This window comes from Mugil cephalus, chromosome 2, assembly GCF_022458985.1.
Source record: "Mugil cephalus isolate CIBA_MC_2020 chromosome 2, CIBA_Mcephalus_1.1, whole genome shotgun sequence".
Lineage (NCBI taxonomy): Eukaryota > Metazoa > Chordata > Actinopteri > Mugiliformes > Mugilidae > Mugil > Mugil cephalus.
The window spans coordinates 13,250,297-13,265,364 of NC_061771.1; the positions used below are offsets into that span (position 1 = coordinate 13,250,297).

General features: G+C 43.1%; 1 protein-coding gene across 4 annotated transcripts in view; it reads right to left on the reverse strand.

Moving 5' to 3' along the window:
- dlc1 (DLC1 Rho GTPase activating protein) overlaps positions 1-15,068 on the reverse strand; it is a 73,262-nt gene that overhangs the window by 19,430 nt on the left and 38,764 nt on the right. Inside the window, exon 1 of one of the 4 annotated variants that reach the window (XM_047577506.1) lies at positions 2,289-2,610. The exons of the other annotated variants lie outside the window; for them this stretch is intronic. Coding sequence (XP_047433462.1) covers positions 2,289-2,301 — 13 coding nt within the window. The 5' untranslated portion in view covers positions 2,302-2,610. Of the gene's footprint in view, positions 1-2,288; positions 2,611-15,068 lie in introns of those variants that run through there. 4 annotated transcript variants of the gene reach the window in all.

Genomic DNA, 15,068 nt, shown 5'->3' on the forward strand with positions numbered 1-15,068 from the left:
GCTCCGCTAAAGCGAACTGGAGGCCAAGAGTCTGAGTACAGTTATCTCTGACGTTGGGTCTTTGAAGGTGGGACTTTGAGAAGAGCGCTTGACTAACAGCGGTTGTGAATTGAGTCGCCTTATCTGGAACTACTCGATCACTGCTAGGTCTAAGAGTGTGGACTGTAAAAAAAAAAACAAAAAAAAAAAAAGTCATAAGGTTCTTATCAACCCCATGTCTGAATGGGTCATTCTGAAGGAGCTGCAAAGTGGGTCTAGACAGGTGATATGATAAACCGGGCCAGGATCTGTGACCCAGCAGTAATCTACAACAAGCAAAGCCGGGAGCCTGAGTGGTGCCAGTTTACGTCCTTCACCTCAGCAGCGACAAGGACAAACTCAGGGACTTAAAGTCTCCGGTCCAGACCAGCATCCAAAAACACTCTCAACTCGCGTCGGTATATAAACTCCAAGAACAACATGAGATTTCATTTTTTTACTGTGACTGATATAAAATCCCTCTAGGGCAGCAGTACTGGAATGCAAAGATGTGTGATAACAGATTTGATACAGCTGGATATCAGGTTTTGCGATTCCACTGCTGAGACAGCTGGTGCGCACAGAGAGGGTCTGGCTGTTAGCAAAATGATCCGGTGCCAGGAATACCACCATCTGGCAGACCTCAAGCTACGGCGCGCTGACACACACATACACAAAAGAATAACGAAGTTACTACCACGATCCATTCCAGTTATCTACCACCAGCTGGCGCAGGCACGGGGACGCGTACCCGCCGACACATACGCAGGCAAAACGCGCATCTGGCCCAGATGGATCATCGCAGCGCTGACCCCAAAGGCCCCTGTGCCCCGTGATGACAGATTTATGCTCACACAGAGGGCCCTAGCTGTGGATCAGGTGACCAGGAATATTCAAAGCCTTTGAGAAGCTTTCCACATCCTACCTGTCGGGACCCCTCTGACAGCGATCCATTAACTAACAGATCCCAGGGGAGGCCGGTACCTTCAGCACGAGGATGACGGTGAGCGCAAAAGCTAACATATGCATCTCCTCGCAGGACACGGCGAAGCCAGCTGGATGTAAATCTTTCGCATAAGGCCACAGCTCACTTCCTGTCCCAGAATAAGTGCAGATGGGGCATGTTTTCTTCATTTGCTGTATTCACATTACAACCGCAACCCCTCATTAAACTGCTAAACTTTCTCCTCCCAGCTATAAATAAAAGAAATAAAAAACGTCTTCCGTTATTTGTGGTGCTGGATCATCCCAAGTATGTGTGGAAGCGTGGGGTCAATGCCCTATCTCCAGGTTAGTGCTTACAGAGAGTACTGTTCATTCACCTTGCGTCGTGATAGCTGGTTGTGTGTGTGTGTGTGTCTCTGAGCACGTTCTTAATGGCTTTATGGCTCAACTGAACTACACTGTTCTCCTATCTGCTCCAGAGCTGAGGTAGCTGATAAGGAGCCATGTGTTGGAACACACTATTAAATCGTTTGAGACGAAGGCCCAGAGCCCACAAATCATGTTGAGTCTGCCGGGGCAAAACTGAAAACAGCATTTTTACAGAGCCACAACACATCCCATCAAATCTCAACCCCTGGTCGCAAAAGGTCGGCGGTGAGGCAAAAGGCGCAGGCAGTTAAACAAACCGGACGCACCGAGATGGCAGAAAGTGTCGCTGGCTGGCACTGCAGCTTCGGATAATCTCAGAAAACACACCAAATAGGATAAGCATTCGTTTTTACGACCTCGTTTCCTCACACGGCTCGAAGATTTATTTAATCCAGCTCTAGCCTTCCAGAGTGCGCAGGTCTGCCAGAAGTTTCTCTGAGCTGTGCGCGTAAAAGCGGAGATCTAGGGAAAGATTTTTGAACGCAATGAGAAGCGGTCCGCAAAGTGTGTAAGTCTGTGCAATTCATTGAAAAGTTGGGCTGCTGGTAATTAAAAAGACGGGGATGTTTAATGGGTTGTGAACAAGAGGGGTCACCCGGAGTTATGCGCCAAGCGGGGAGATTTCTTATCTGACAGCCCGCAGCGCTGTGCCTCACAGGCGACTTAAAGAATGTTTAACACGAAGGTAAAATTCCACCTAAATTCAACTCCACAAACTGAAAATAACTCCGGATAAGCACCTTGGCGGCTCCCGGTTATCCTAACCATCATCTCCTGAATAAACAGGAAACCGCTTGAATGTGTTGACACATTTTAATATAAACTGAAAACCACCCAGAAACAGTAAGGTTCAAACAGTCGTGGCATGCTGGCCAGGATGAATGAGTGGGACTTACGTGTTAAAATCATCTCTTAATGTCTCGGCCGCGACCAGCTTCAGCATAAACCCGAACTCTGGCTGCGCCTTGGCAGGCAACGACTTTCCAGTCAGGTCTACTCCACCGTTAGGACGAAGTCCGCATGATAAATCCGATGAAGAAGAGGAAACTCAAACTACACAACCGGCTGCAAGTGTCCTCTGATCGTGGGGCAACACAGTAAATCCATGGCTCTTATTTGATAAAGCTGAAACAGACAAGAATCCCACAATCTTCAAATCCTCCCGACGCCGTGTGTCCCTGAATGAAGCAGTCCCCAGCAGGAATGTGAATGGAGAGTAGTGTGATTCAAGCTTTAGGAATGGGCAACTCTGCCGTGGCTCCACCCCCACCCGCTCTGCTCCCCACCTGATAAGGAGCTGGAGACACTCAGACCAGACCAGCCTCGGCAGATGACAATAGGGAGATGAGCTCTTTTGAATAATGATTACATCTTTCATATTAATACGCATCGCCGCGCGCTAATCGTCGCTGCTTTAACTGCTGCGCTCTCGGATCCGCGTGGTAACATCTGCGCGCGTCGCTCGTTTCCTCCTTCTGGCAATTTCATTTACTGTATTTAGTTTACCGGTATAAAAATCGAAAGTGATTAATTGCTGCTCCCCGGGATCTCTTCTGTGCTCGGGGGTGCCTGAGCCTCTACCACTCCCCTATGAGCAGCAATTGACATGTAGCTCGGTTGCCTGTTTGCATATCATTAGAAACTAGAGGAGACAACTGTGAGACGCTCCTTTGTGGCGGGAGATTAGTCTGAAAAGCGCAAGTGGGGCCGTGAAAAGACAACTGCAGCAGGTATGGTAATGCCTTTGCCCATGGCCGGCCAGGCGCACGTGCACCACCCACCAGATTTAAATAGATGGATACATATTAGACAATAATATTCGGTTTGTTTCTGGACAAACTCTCCAAAAACGTCCACCCTTTCTATCTGGACTCGTCATCCACAGCTTTCCAAGAACAATTAAAAGAGTTGAGACTCAGTTCTGTGTTATTTCCATGGTAACAAGCAGTGCTGAGGTGGTGCAAAATAAAGGGGGGGTGGGGTGGAAGCCAGACCAGTCACCATGTGGCAGGGAAATACATGTAATCCAAAGCTTGGACTGCCAGAAGGGAAAGGATGATGCAGAAAATCCTGGCTAACAGTGCGGCCTGTTGTTGGCTGCCTCACCAGTCCCAGCTGACGGAGGAGTCACAAGTGATTCAACCCAGAGAAATCCTGCCAGCTATTAAAGTGAGCATGTCACATGTACAGCAGGTCTTCAAAACACAGGTGTTACTCATGTGTAGTCTATGCCTAAAATGTATGTGTTCATTTCAGGGGCTGGGAGTCATTCAAAACATTTGCTAAGTATTGTAGCATTCATCTGTAGCGTACAGTAGAGAAACTTTCTTTTTCTTTTTTTTGATACCTTCAACCTTGATCCTCTTTTAATGTGTTTGTGGTATCACACCAGAAACCCTCTATTAAACATATGAAATGTAATTATGACTTTAGGCTGCTATATATACTGTATATATTAATGAACAGATTAAATGTTTTAGACATCCACTACAGAACGTGATGCATATCCTCTGTTTGTCTCACAACTCTCAGCTGTAATTTGACACATGCGACGGATTCAGAAATCAGTTTGGAGCTTTGTTATTCAAGGATGAATAAGGGAGATCTAGACTTTTTTTTTTTCCAAAAGCCAATTAACTCCATAAACATACATGGATTGGATACATTGATGGACATATTGTACATTTCTTTCTCCGCTGGCTTATTGGCAAACAAAAGAAATGTATAACTGGATCATCTGCTTTCAATGCGATTTCCAACTTTGTAATCCATATTTGAAGGGGACATTGTTCCTTCTCCTATGATTATTTATATACCCACCACATAAGGTCTGTGGAAACCATAAATATGCTAAGCAAAGTCAACAAAACACAAGAACTCACACAAATAGTTGGTGCAACATGATTCGCATGAGGAAATATATGATCGAAGGCTAGTTAAACATTACTCAGACTGTGATGTTCAGGAGCAGATCTCCATGTGATCAGAATTTAAAGCTACAGAGACATTTTTTTACTATTCAAAGAGTAATGCGTGTTCTGCTCGTGGAGAGTTAACACTGTTTTTGTCATATTACTCTACATGTTGAAATGTGCTGGAGCACGATCATGCAAATTTTGGAAATAAGTCGTAACCACCAATGGTGCATAAGTATCTATATCACCAGAGGGAGGGAGAAAGATAATTACGGTGCGTTGCATATGGGAAGAGAGAGAGTGAGAGAGGTAGGCAAAGGGTAGAGGGAGAAAAAGCAAAGGAAGAAGGAGAGATGAAGAGAGATTACCAAACAAGGCCAAATCCCGCGCCATAAAACCCCGACCACCCAGAGGCTGCATCGAACACCCAAACCCAGAGCAGGCTGCCGAGACGGGTCAACAGTCCTGTACGGGGATGAGGGAGGTCATGCTCCTGAGTCATTCTGCGGCGATAAATACACAATAACGCCAGGGAATGTTGATGAATGTGTGTGGTAAAGATCGAAAGATCAGACAAGCAGACGGCCGCTGTTGCCAGTTGCTCTGGGGCAAATGAGTGCGCCTCTTTAGTGTCTACAATTTTCACTCATCAAAGCTCATCAGAGTCAGGCGCTTGTTTGGCTTATGATTCAGATACAGATCAAATACACTCAAGTATAATAAGGGCTTTGGACAAAAGAAAGGAAATGAGGAGATAGAGCGGTGTTACAGTCGACAGACACGAGGGATTAGAGCCGGCATCCTTGAAAAGGGAATACAAATAAATACTTCACCTTGAAGGCGTGGGAGTTCGAGTGGATTACCTTTTGTTTCATAGTAACTTTTACTCACGCTTGGATTGGTTACTTCTATGTTCTAATTAAACAAAAAAAAAAAAAAAATGAAATGAAATGCACAAAATGCAGACGTTGGGTCTTAATAAAAAGACCTTTGCGGCTGCTGGATTGTTGTGTGAAGCTACTGTTGTAGGTTGTAAACTTTACAGTGTCACCTCTGACCCCGAGACGCATAGGGAGGGGCTGAAAGAGGAAAACAAAGCAAATGTGCATCAGAAATAATAACGTAATGGAAATAATATATATATATAATAAAGACTTATATGAGTCAGAGGTGGGCGGGAATGAAGTGAAAATGACGACTAAATGACGGCGACGGTGAAGACGCAGAAAGACACAAGCAGCAAAAGTGAGAATAAAGATGAAAGGTTTCCTCAGATGCAGAGACCCTTCCTCTGGGCGAGCCTTGGGGTTTACGCGCCCTTCTTTTGCCATTCCTAACCCCAAACAGCGGGGCCAAGAGAGGGTCAGCGGACGGACGCGTCGGCCCAACACACACACACACACACACACACACACACACACAAACACCCAAGGGCACGTCAACAAAGACTCACAAAAGAGATAACCAAATTATGGGTCTGCAAAGGTCACTGCAACCCTCCTGGAATAAAGACAGTAAGATGTTAAGTTTACGGGTGTAAATATCTTTACTTTCACTGTTCTTTTATTTTTGTTTGTTTTTACTGTCAGTTTGGGTCTGTACAACTGCTGCTAAAACCTTCAGTCTAAATGCTGCAAAGACAAGTGTGCGTCTTCTGCTTTTCACGGACGTTGATTGAGATGATAGATTGAACTGCTATATATGTGAGAGAGAGACAGACAGACAGGGTGGAGGTTGGGTGGATAATCTTTTCATAACAGGAATCTCCAGATATAGCTCATCCACAGTCTTGGGGATCAGCCCAATAAGACACTGATTAGAGAGAGAGAAAGGGAGCGGGCGAGCATGTGCTGCCGTACGCACAATGGCGAGGAGGAAGTGTAAGGAGACAGAGGCTTGGACCAGCACTCACACAAACACGCGCACAAACAGAGGAAGTGTGAAGCAGACAGTGGACCAAATGCCTTCGCCGCTAGCCTCTCCGTGCTTTGATGGACTGACCGCGGATCACAATAGAGGCAGGAGGCTGACACACACACTTACACAAACAATAGATCCACGTTTTACTACCTACTAATAATATATATATATATATATATATATATGTTAATCCACAGGGTACATTAGAAACACCTGGTATTTGTGTCGTTGTCAATTAGACATGCACCAACCACCCAGACCCGACCAGACACCGCCACCACGCAGCAATGACACAGATACACGCAGAAATGTTTTGGGGGACAAAAACATGCATTTGAAATGCATCATCTGGTTAAAAACTTTAATCCTGCACAGTGAGTCGCATTACAGAGTGAGGATGTTTTTGTGGTTGTCTCACTTTTTGAAGGTAAAACATGTCGAGTCCTTCCAACCTTGAGAAGATGCTGCAACCAATAACAGATCCACACAATCCAACTGAGTGGGAACAGCAGCTGGCAGTGTGTGTCACTTAGCAACATGCAGAAGATATTTCGGGTGAAAACGTTTGCATATGGGGGTTTTCAGCGATGTGGAAATGGGTGACAATTTTTGACAATGAATATAAACTCTCCCTTGAATCCAGGTCCAAGGTTGACTTTGAAACAATGTGAAACATGATGTTATTTTTCCTAATATCAGTCTGAAACTGCTCAGAAGTGTCCGGCACTTTCACACGCATTAAAAGCAGCTGGGCTACATTTCCTTCGACTAACACTGGTTGTGTTAGTAGTGACTATAGCCATTACTGGCCTGAGTTTGCTGAGAAGTTTTTTTTTTAAACTCAGCTGTCTGTAAATCCTGCTTTGGGCACCGCTGACATCCTAAATCACTGTTTCCCTGAAAAACACTACCATATGTGGTTTCTACTCAACCTTGGCTTGTCGACAATGGCAGGGAGAGTTCCTGGTCAACACTAATGTGTAAATGCTAAAGCGAACCGAATATATACAGACTGAACCCACTGTTCACCAGCTGCATGGGCTAAACGTACCGAAGCAGACAAACAGACACAGATATTAAAAGTCTAAAGTATTCTCGTGGAGTCTGTTCATCTGCTACACTCTCTAGTGTTCCTGATCAAGAGGAAGACGCTTGTAGACAATTGGAGAATAAAGAGGCAGGGAATGTCCAGAGGTGCAGGGGGAAAAATAGAAAAATACAAACTGAATTTATTCTGTGACATTTAATCAGTTTTTCTGTATGATTTAAAACAAGAAGACACCTCTACTCCAGCTTAAACCCTCTGAGAAAATTGCAGTATTTTGTCTTCAAACACGGGTTAACTATGCCATTAATCTCATGACTAGGGCAGAAAAACAAGGCTTTATTGGCAAAGTTGTAGTGGTTGCTGGTCTGTAGTGAATGAAGCAATCTGGTATGATTTATTTCTAAAGGCTCTAAGACTGGAGGAATAGCATTCAATCACATAAAGTGTTACTGTGTGATGGTAGGAGCACATTTTCAAAGAATTACAAGGGGTGGAGGTCCGCCTGGGAAACCAACATGAATACTTGGGGAGGGGGTTAATGATGCCAACCATATGGCTGTGAAATGAAGACGCATTCTCTGAGCTTCCAGTGCCTGGAAGTTTCCAGAGTTCCTCGTCCAAACCATGAGGAGTATAATAATTACCCTTTTGGATTAACATGTGTTCCATACCGCCTTACTTTCCAAACGGAACACACTGGTTCATCAGAACGAGTCAGAATAATCCAAATAAGTCTTTTATGGCTATTTCACTTTTATTTCCACAGACTATAAATAAAAGGGGCCATGGTTTTGACTTTAAGATTTGAAAATGGCCTAAGTAGCAATTGCTTTGTCCGAGCACAGACAAAATTGAGCACAGTTCACAAATCTTGATTTAGATAATATATTTAAGCCTTAAAAAAAAGGTATTGCCAGGTTTTAAGTAGTGTTTTTGAGCTCTCCCCTCCTTCAAAGTCCACGTAGACTTCCTTTAAAGCAAAGGCAGTTGATCTGGCGCGCTACGAAAATGTAGCGACATGAGGATGTTCGTACCGACTGACAACTTGATGAATTGTTCTGGCTAATGGCCGAGGTGGCACATACTCGGAGGAGCAGGCATGAGTGTCAAACGTGCGCCAAATAACTTTCAGCAGCCGTGAATCACGGGGGCCACGGAGAGTTAGAGCGATCTGCACACAGAGACTGAGATGAGCCCGGCAGCTACATTTGTGAAAGTTTAAGCCTGACTGAGTGAAAACAAGGTGTGACTGGCTGGATGTTTGATATGCCAAGAAGATGAAAAAATATGACATCATAGTGAAAAAATGGATCACACATGTTTGTTTGTACGGTTACATTTTTTTTTTTTTTTTGTGTGCTGGTGGTATGTTATCTTCTTTTAAAGATATCATCATGCCCTACGTGAGTTTGGACTGAAACTGAATCCAATGATACATTTGACAAAAGAACACGCAGAAATCTCTTGAGCTTTCTTTCCTGTCTTGTAGTCACAAAAGTGTTGAGCAAAAACCAAATTCCAAAGTGCCGTATATCCATTCTCTCCATAACCAGCTGGTGAGTAACACAGGAAGTCGATGCTTGAGTCGTTTCTGCCTCGACCCGTGAACTCCTTTGAACCCCGACCTCTAGTGATTCACGTGACAAACCATGCAGACATCAAGGCTGTCACGACAAACACAAACCAGGTTCAGCCAGGAGATTATCACTGATCCGGGGGCTCCTTCAGCCAAAGTGCACAGAGCGGGTTTACATTTCAGAATGATTTCTGTAAGCCGGTAGCATCTCCCTGCTCAGAGCGCCGCTTTCTGAAGATAAGGAGAGTGAAAGTGGTGCTGCACATCACAGACACGTGAGACAAAGAACAGATAAGGGCCTGAAATCCATTTCTCATCTTTCTTCTAATGGAGAAAACATTATTTTATTAGACTAATATGATTAAATTACTAATACCGAATTTGAGTTTGGATATCATGAGTATATTTTGGTTATATTCTAAGTTAAATCTACCAGGGAGTCACTTCTATTTCAATGCTGACCCCTTGTATATTTCACTGCACCTTCGTGGATATGTTAATACCTGCAGGACCAAACAGAATGCATTTAATAAATGTGGCCTACACAACAATTCCTTTATCTGACAGAGATACTGCTGTTACGGTTATTGCGCCGACGTTGTACTACAATTAGTATTTACTGCCTCGGTGTGTTAGAACAAGACAAAGCTACAGCCTTGGGGTTGGAAAATGAAGCCAGCGGGGAAATGTCAAAAACTGTAGTTCCTTGAGTGTCCACTTCAGACTGGCTCCATACACCCACCCCCCCATGTTAAAATACCCAGACAAAGACATGTTTATAACCTCCACGTCCACACAGTCTTCAGGAATCTTGTGAATGACGTCACAAAGGTGTTGTCTATCTTTTTATACGATTCAAGACCAACCTAACTACAGCATGTCCATGCCTAGAGCACAAATATAAATCAACTTGAAATTTGCAAATTAACAAAACTTCCATAGTGCTGTGTTATGTTGTTGTCGTTGTACGTTGTCATATGTCGTTTTGTCTTCTCTTTGTCCAGGTACAACACTTGAGATTAAAGGGCTATTTTTCTTATATATCATTTTGCTTTGTGTGCAAGTATTTTTTTTCCCTCTTCATCTCTGAGCTGCCAAATAACAGCAGGAAGGCAGAGATCAGCCAGTGGTTATTAACTCATTCTTCACGTGACAGCCATGACCTACTAAACTACGGATGGACACCAGTTTCCCAGACAAATGCTTTGCACGTGCAATAATTAAGGAGGTTTGGGGAGAAATGTGTAAGTTTACACCTGTGCAAATTGGGTTGCATGCTTGACATATTTTTCTGGTAGCCTTGTGTAAGCACTGACCAACAAAGAAGGCTTTTGATATGATTAAGAAGGGTCTTAGTTCAGTTGGGGAAATCTAAATGCTTGTTTTTTATGCATAGCTGACCCAAATCCAGCGCTCTGGAATCTGAGGAATCTGGTATATTAAGCTAAATACAAATAAACAGGAGGAAGTTGGTGTATATGTTGAAAGAGAAGGAAGCGTCCCTGTAGATACGCAGACATACGTGTTATAAATGGATTGTTTGTCTTGTAAGGATGAAGAGTAAAACATAAATCAATTAAATATATTATGTTTCATGGTTGTCATTGTGTTCCCTTCTTAAACATTAATCCATAAATCAGCTGTGATATAGGTATATATAGGTATAAATGTCTACGGTTCATTTTCTGTGATCTCTTAGATGCTACACTTCAACACTTTATGTGATTAACCTTAGTGCTCCATATGCCCTCATTCACCCTCTTCTCTCTCGTTCCTACGCATAGACACAGTTGGTTTATTTACTCTGGGAGCTAATGGACAGCACTGCTGTGTTTGAGGGTGAGGACATTGGGTGAAGAACAGGAGCCACAGTCAGACTCGTGACTCCCCCCTGATCCCTCTGCTCCTCATTGGTCCCTGGAGGATGATAGCTTAACTCCTGCATACAGAGGGAGACTAATACCATGCAGCTGGAGGTTGGCAACAGCGGCAGAGCCTCCATATGTCCAACAGATTGGACTTTGACTCTCATCGCTGACCTTCCTCTTCTCACACAGTACCCCCATTTCCCCTTGGACGAAGGGGTGAAGTGGGCAGGATACAGGAGAAATACATGTTGAACACAGGTTTAATGGTCTAAATAAACAGCCAACATACCGTAACAGTAAAGTGCAGTAGCGGCTACTCTGAGACAGTCATCTGCAGCAGGAGTAGGCTAAGACTTGAGACTTACTTTTACAAAGGAATCATTTTCATCACGGCTTTAACACAGAGTCCACAGCTAATGCTTGCAGTTCTGTTGGGACGAAGCAGCACAGTGTTGGCATCATAACAAAGTGCTCACAGTAAAAACGATAACTGGCATGTATAATGTTCTCCATCCTATGTTTATGATTTTAGGTTGCTAGCATTTGCAAATTAGCCATCTTCCGAGGCTAATGCTATTTGTTTTGCAGATATTTAGCCATAACCTACTATTGGGCACATAGAAATGCTGAGGCTGTGTTGGGCGAAAATGAACTTTGCTGAAAATCTGTGTGCAAACCTTCTTCTGTCATATAATCTTATGGGTAATCTATCTAAAGTCACGTTGAGACAGAACAAAAGAGCCTCACGGTGTTGGTATTGGAGCGGATTTGCAAATATTTTAGCATTTAAATAGAAGGGACACAATATGATGTTTGTGCTCGTCACAAACAGCTGTAATTTTCCCAGTAATCAAGAGACTTAACAACAGAGCCCTTGTGTCAAGAAGATATCGCCACTGAGAGATCAATCCATTATCTTTATATTTATAAAAAAATAAAAATAAGACAAATTCTCTTTACTTCCTAACTTTTACTGCTAATGGCTTCAAGGCAATAAGAAAGAATAAGTGAAAAAGTTGCTTGGTTAGTGTGTTCTCGCTTTATTCAACCAGAGCTTTTGAATTCGATCTTCAGAAAATGTCGCGGTCGCAAGGCTTTAGACAGCCAGGCTTTTCTAGCTCACGTTTCAGTGTGTGCGTATTGTAAAAGCCACTCAAGTGGTTCACATGACAGCTATATTGACCCTGCAGAAATACTGACAAAGACAATAAAAGACCCAACATGTTTACCCTTCATTAAGTTTCAAATGAAGGCCATTTGAGAAACTGACAGACGGACACACAAAGAATCTGTTAGGAAAAAAAATGCCGGTCCACAGTCGCCTCAGGCAAAATCAAACAAAACCCTCATTTTCCCAGAATGCCTTGTTCCAAATAACCTTACAGATCTGCTCCTTTGTTTTATAAACCAGTGAATGAAAATGATTGTGTTCTAGGAAGCAGAAGGCGACTGTGTGGCCTGTCGTCGAGGTTAGCCCAAGAAATGTTGGACACACATAATGTTCACTGACCCTGACCTCAACCACACACACACCAAAGACATAAAGTTGTCAAAGTGTCACTTAGCCTACATGCTAATGCTAAGCGCCCCAGTGCTTCTATTATTACCAGCTGCAGAGTTAAAGTAGAGGTTGGCCCGAACATGGAGGGTGACAACACTTAGCCAGTGGCCTTGTGTTCGACCATTCAGGGTGGCAAAGGGGTTAGGACCCATGAATGACCACGAGGTGAAAGGTCGCTGGCAACGCCTCTTGATCCAAAGGAGGAATGGACATTAAGTGGCTGATCAGAGCGATCGTATAGAAACTTCACAGAGATCTCAAGTAGGCAAAAAAATGACAGAAATAAAGTGGAACAGACCATGTCAGCGCTGGCTCACTTGCTTATCTCATGACTTTTTATAATTATAAATAAAAACCAAAAGGTCGCAATGCACGCAGCTTACAGAGAGCTTACATAGCACCGTGTGAACTTGTTACCACCCAGAACGCAACTTGTGATGGCTCACAACCTTTTTGATTTGATTTTCTCAGAAGAGGCTTTTAAAAGATATGCGGGCCCAGAAGGCATCCCTCCTTAGAAGACAGCCGGAACAGTTGATGCATTTTTCTTGGTGCTGTTCACAGCTCTAACCACTTTCTCACTGACTAATGATCAGACCACTACCAGCATCAGAGACAAAAGGAGAGACACGCCACTGAAAGAATTCTTAGTGGAAAGCTGGGGAAGAGTTTCTAACACCACAGATGGTGCTTGCATGACACACACTCATGTATTCCTCCCAAAAAAGCCAATCGTCGCTTTCACCATTTTGACTGTGTCCTGGCAGCAGGAGCAGATGGACATCCACTCTCCTACTTTATTATTTTCTCAGCATACTGTACAGATAAGAAGATGGAAATTATTCATGAACTCTGGTGGGATGATCTAGAGATGTTGCTCACCTTACAGCTCTATGCCTTGGGCAGTCAATAAAGTTGGTCTCCTAAAAAAGTGTGCATGCACATTAGAAGTATATCTTGAGGAAATAGGTATTTCTTCATCAGTTTCATACATGCATTTTTTTAAAATTAGAGGCTTGGTTAGAAATTACCACACAAGAGTCTTTCCAAGATGGCCACTGGGTGGTGAAACTTCCTTATAAGGACTAAGATAGTTTCACATTTAGGTAACTATCTTTCCTATTGGCCAGAAATGGTTTGGTCAAATACATAAGGCTCAGATGTGGACTCAACAGTCGGGGATCTTTGAACGCTCTACCGCAATGACAAATGCAGAATGGAAAGAATGAGGAGATGAAATATAATGTCCTTTCCTGCAGACATTGAGTTTTTGTCGGGTTCTTTATTGAAAAAAGAAGTCGTAGTGATTTTCCAACACAGGAATATCTCCGACGTGAGATAGCGGTGGTACGTAAGCTGAGGTTCCTTGAATGTTATTCTGGATTCTGGAAATCCATCTGTAATCAATTTCCTTCCCAATGTTTTGGCCTCGAACTCTTCATATGTCGCCTTCCTTCACTCCCATTTTCATGTGGATGCAGCCAGCGGTTTTATGGCCACCATACAGAAATTAGATACAGCCTTATGATACCTTGGAGTGCACAACTACATTGATAGACTGTTGCCTTGTAATGACAGGATTGATAGTCCTTAGTGATGAGGAGGTTTACAACACAGCTTTTTTTTTTCTTTTCGTTAGAAAACATGACCTTGTAGCTGACAGCAGGGACATAATTCACCATAATCGATGGTTTTGCGTATGTTTAGGCCTTTCTTTGTTGGGGACACGGTCTGTGAGAGATTAATCTTCACCTGAGCCAGATGAGCTTGGATCTTCCTCCACAAGGTTCAATAATGGAGCAATAAACAACAGTAGTGGAGTGTGATGTGCTTGATTTATTTCACTGAGCTAAAACAGTCTACAATAAATCATGCAAGCCCCAAAAGCAACTGAAGTAAACTCTGAAAACACTGAACAGCTTCATGCAACATCCATCTAGTGCTATTTTATTTTCTATAATTCCCATTTCACTACCCCACCTTTGAGCTCACGTACATTTCAATAAAAAGCATCTGCAACAAATCCATTTGAATGCATTTGGACTTTCTTCTTCTTTACATACTTAAGCAGTTATTCTTCAGGCTTGGATACTGCTAGAATTGATTTGCCTCATTAAATCTAAATATTAAACCTAGCAAAGAAAACATCTCTTTTTTTGCTTTGGTAAGCTAAAATAAAAGGCAGTTGACTTGCGATTGACTTCTATTGAGCTGCTGTTCCATCTTCAACATCCCAAATGAGCCATAAAACAGACTTAGAGAGCAGAATGAAGGTCAGGGACTATCTGACTGACTTTACTTGTTTGTTTTTATTATTATTACAGTTGAGCAGTGGAAAAGTTGAAAAGTTACCAACAGAGGTGGGGATTCTTCATAGTTTCATGTAGTGTCACAGATTTTGGAGTTCCAGGCGATAAAATACTAGTGACTACTAGTACAAGTATTTGCCAGTCATGACGTACTCTCAGCATGGATTCAAATCTTTTTCCCTACTGGGCATTTTGAGAGCAGCGGTGCTGTCATTAACCTTTCCAATAAATTGTTAATTAGATAAAGATCATCCTGATTCACTATAAGAGAATGCCTCAAAATCAACGTCATCCGATGAGTCAAAAAACACCGACAAGAACAACGGGATTAGGCCGAAATCTCTTGCAGACTGACTCAGTAAATTAAAGACGGCCGACCCACTGAGACCAGCTAGAGCCGCTAAAAGCAACAGACACGCAGGAAATGAAGGCCCACTGGGGAGCAAACAAACAGCATACCATGAGATCAGGAACCCCTA